At 34.1% G+C, this 3,354-nt stretch overlaps 1 protein-coding gene across 1 annotated transcript in view; it reads right to left on the reverse strand.

The window, feature by feature from the left end:
• Nucleotides 1–320: 320 nt before the first annotated feature.
• The window catches only part of LOC104078024 (cell division cycle 7-related protein kinase-like), a 6,695-nt gene continuing 3,661 nt past the window's right edge, over nucleotides 321–3,354 (reverse strand). Inside the window, exons 2-5 of the mRNA XM_009579490.1 lie at nucleotides 3,267–3,350; nucleotides 1,282–1,417; nucleotides 552–645; nucleotides 321–467 (exon numbers count right to left, since the gene is read on the reverse strand). Coding sequence (XP_009577785.1) covers nucleotides 321–467; nucleotides 552–645; nucleotides 1,282–1,417; nucleotides 3,267–3,350 — 461 coding nt within the window. The remainder of the gene's footprint in view (nucleotides 468–551; nucleotides 646–1,281; nucleotides 1,418–3,266; nucleotides 3,351–3,354) is intronic.

Here is a 3,354-nt window from a genome sequence, read left to right on the forward strand (position 1 = left end):
ATTAAAAAAATACTGATTTTATTTTTCTTATTCTTATTTAAAAATCTAGTACTTTTACTTAATAGTAAAATCTTCATTTTTTCAGGTACTTGTCACTCTACGAGGCAGGTATTACATTAAGTATGAAAAAAAAATTCCTTCCCTCCTCAAATCCCTAAACACAGAAAGAAAAGTTTTACAGATAAAAAAAGTCTTTTTTAGCTTTATTACTTAAGCACGTTATGCAGCTGGAAGGAAAAAAAACCCAAAAGCCTAATTGACTCTATTCTGCCAAGGCACACATCCCCAGATGAGATCACAATATGGTCATCTGGACAAACTTACTCTTTTAGCCGCCTGTTGTAGAGGAAGTTACTGGGCTTGACATCACGGTGAACAATACCGAAGTGATGAATGCGCCTCAACGCTTTAAACAGATTAAACATGTATTCCCTCACTTCTTCAAAGGAAAGAGAATTCAAAATGTCCTGAAAGATTATTTGGATACTGTAATTATGCAACTGCTTTTAATTAAAAAGTTTTACTACTTACATAAAAAGTCTGGGACTCACCAAGAAGGATTCATGTTCCAGATATGGCATAACAATAACCACATGATCATTTTTCCTAAAGCAATATTTAACTCCCATAACGTTATCTTGTCCCCTAGAAAAAAAGTAATGTCACTGAATAAAGACCAGAAGATGGGTGTTTATTCTCCTTTATTTCTTAAAAACTTCAGTCAGGCTTTCTTTTATAATCTAATTTATATTTTGACAGCTGTCTTATCAGCAGTCAGTAGTCACGCTGTTGCCTCTCATTGCTATGTTCCATTTGAGTTCTGCAGTTTGCAATGAGGGCTCCACAGATTATTTGTGGGGTCCTGGTTTGTAGTTATGCTGTTACTAAATGTAGGATCTAACCTTCATGATACCAACTACCTTAAGAAGGTGCTATTCAGCACACTCTGGCCACAAGTATTCATTCCTAAAACTGTATTTTCTGATGAAGAGATTATTTTTTCCAAGCATTTCAGAACTGGAATTTTTGTAATCACAGAGATACATCATAGAACTTCTCGAATGGAAGATACAGCACCATCCGAAACTGAGACTAGCAGAAAAGGGCATCCGTTACAGGTAAGACACTCCATTTCTTATTTGCTCTTGATAAAAAGAACATACATTTCTGCGGTTAAAAAAAAGTAAGCGAACTGCCAAAAATGAAAATAAATAAATAAAGAACATTAAGACAATGTTCAGCAGTTTAGTCATGACAATCACAATTTTTTTGTTTACATACCCTGCTACTGTGAGGCACTGAAGTTCAGCAGCAATTCGCAGAGGGTGGCTGGTTGGAATCAAGTGTTTCAGAGCCATTTTTTCCTCGTATCCTGTTTGTAGTTGGGCTGTGGCCAAGTAAACAGAACTGAAAGTACCTGTAAAGAAGGGAGAAAAACACTGTCTTCAGCATTTTTAATTACGTCAATTCAGATTTTTACAGAAGTGATCTAACTGTTCACAATCCTGCAGTATACTTGATACTACATCAAAAGCAGATTCTAGAAGAGAAAAATGCAGTTCCTTTTTTCTATTACTGAATTCGGTGATCTTGTATACAAGTTTTTTATGTCAGTAAAAATGCAAAAGTAACACTGTCTAACTTGCCTGGGACACAGAGCTCTTTGAATGTAAATTTCCTATCTTTGATTTGCTTTCTTGTTTAGGTAGCTTACTTTCATCTGACATCTAACTCTTCTCTCCCTACAATGTAAGTGGGCTATATAATGCTAATCTGGAAAGCACTGCCTTTACTATTCAAAGCACTTCTGAAATTGCTAAATTTTTCTTAATTCTGTTACCTTATCTATAAAGTAAGACTTCTCACATGATGTGTAACTTTGCTATTTGTTTGCCCAGAGCATTACCGTATAAACAGAACATGACACTCATTTGAGAAAGGGAGTATTCAGACTGTACATAAACCTACCCACCCATTTAATTTTAAGGATATCCTAATATACCTCTTAGGAGGTTAATTTATCCTAATGATCTGAGATATCTGAACATACAAGTTGAAGCATTGTTCCGTATCAATAAACAATACAAATAACTTTTGATTACATTTTAAGTATTGTGTTTGCATCATGCTAGTTCAACAGCCTGTAAGTGCATACATACATCAAAATGCCAGCAAAAACTCTAAATACTTCTTGCAGTCACAAAAAAAAAAAAAAAAAAAAAATCTAGAGTCCCATACATTCAGTAAAATTGATTATAGCAACAAGGGTTACCAAGTTGACCTAAGACATTATTTTGGTGGTGAGAACTGCTAAAAAGAAAGTGACTCCAGAGTGGAATCCTAAGTTGAAGCTTGTTTTCTCATAATGTTGCAGAACTGGAAGTGGTATTTTTTAAAAGCATTGTTTGCTCCCAAGAGCAAAATCAAAATACTATTCATAACCAGAGATTTTGTTTAATTATACGATCTTTTTTATGACAGGCAGAACTTTCTTTTTTTGTTGTTTTGTTTTTGAAATTTTGTATCACTGGTGAAAGGAGCTGGGTTTTTTTGGAGGTGTTTTTTGAGACAAAATCTTTTACCCATCACAGGTATTCCATCACAAAACAGCCACAAAGAAATCCAGCTTCTCGTCAATATCTTTGTTTAAAAGTGTGGAGTGTCACAAAGCATTTCAGAGATCAAATAGGTAAAGTTCCAAAAAGTGCTGAAATCCCACACTCAGAAGTACCTAAGAATCTATTTATAGTCATGCCTAATATTTATTGAAGGTACCTGCAATACTATCTGTTGAAGGCAAGGTGTACCCAAATGTTCTAAAATTTGATACTGTATGTCTATAGCTGCTTAAATAAAGCAGCTTTTTATATCTTTCAGTCTCCTCCTCCGGTTCTGCCCACAGGGTTTCAGTGGAAACAAAGCCAACTTAAGGAACAGCAGTTAAATATGTCAAAACACAGCTACATATAAATAGATTTCTCAATGGAGTGTTAAGACTTATTTACTCGAATTTACCTCAGAAATTTTTAGTTGTTGAAACTGGAATGCTGGCTTTTTGAAAGACTTTAATATACCAGATTTTCAAGAAAATATCTTGAAAATGTCCCTAATTAACACACCTCTAGGCTCATTCCTACAGAGACAAAGTAGTAAATCAAAAAGGCATTTGGCTTAAATTGCATATATTGGGATCTTAGATTTATACCTTTTAAGTTAGAAATACCAAAAGAAATCTAAGTCTAAGCAAGCTAAAATAAAACATTTACCTTCTCCAATTTTTTCCTTAATTTTGAACACATTTACAAGCTGTGGCACTGCTTCATAAAGTTTTTCAATATCTTTTTTTATTCCTGC

Source organism: Fulmarus glacialis, unplaced genomic scaffold, assembly GCF_000690835.1.
Source record: "Fulmarus glacialis isolate BGI_N327 unplaced genomic scaffold, ASM69083v1 scaffold40686, whole genome shotgun sequence".
Taxonomy (NCBI): domain Eukaryota; kingdom Metazoa; phylum Chordata; class Aves; order Procellariiformes; family Procellariidae; genus Fulmarus; species Fulmarus glacialis.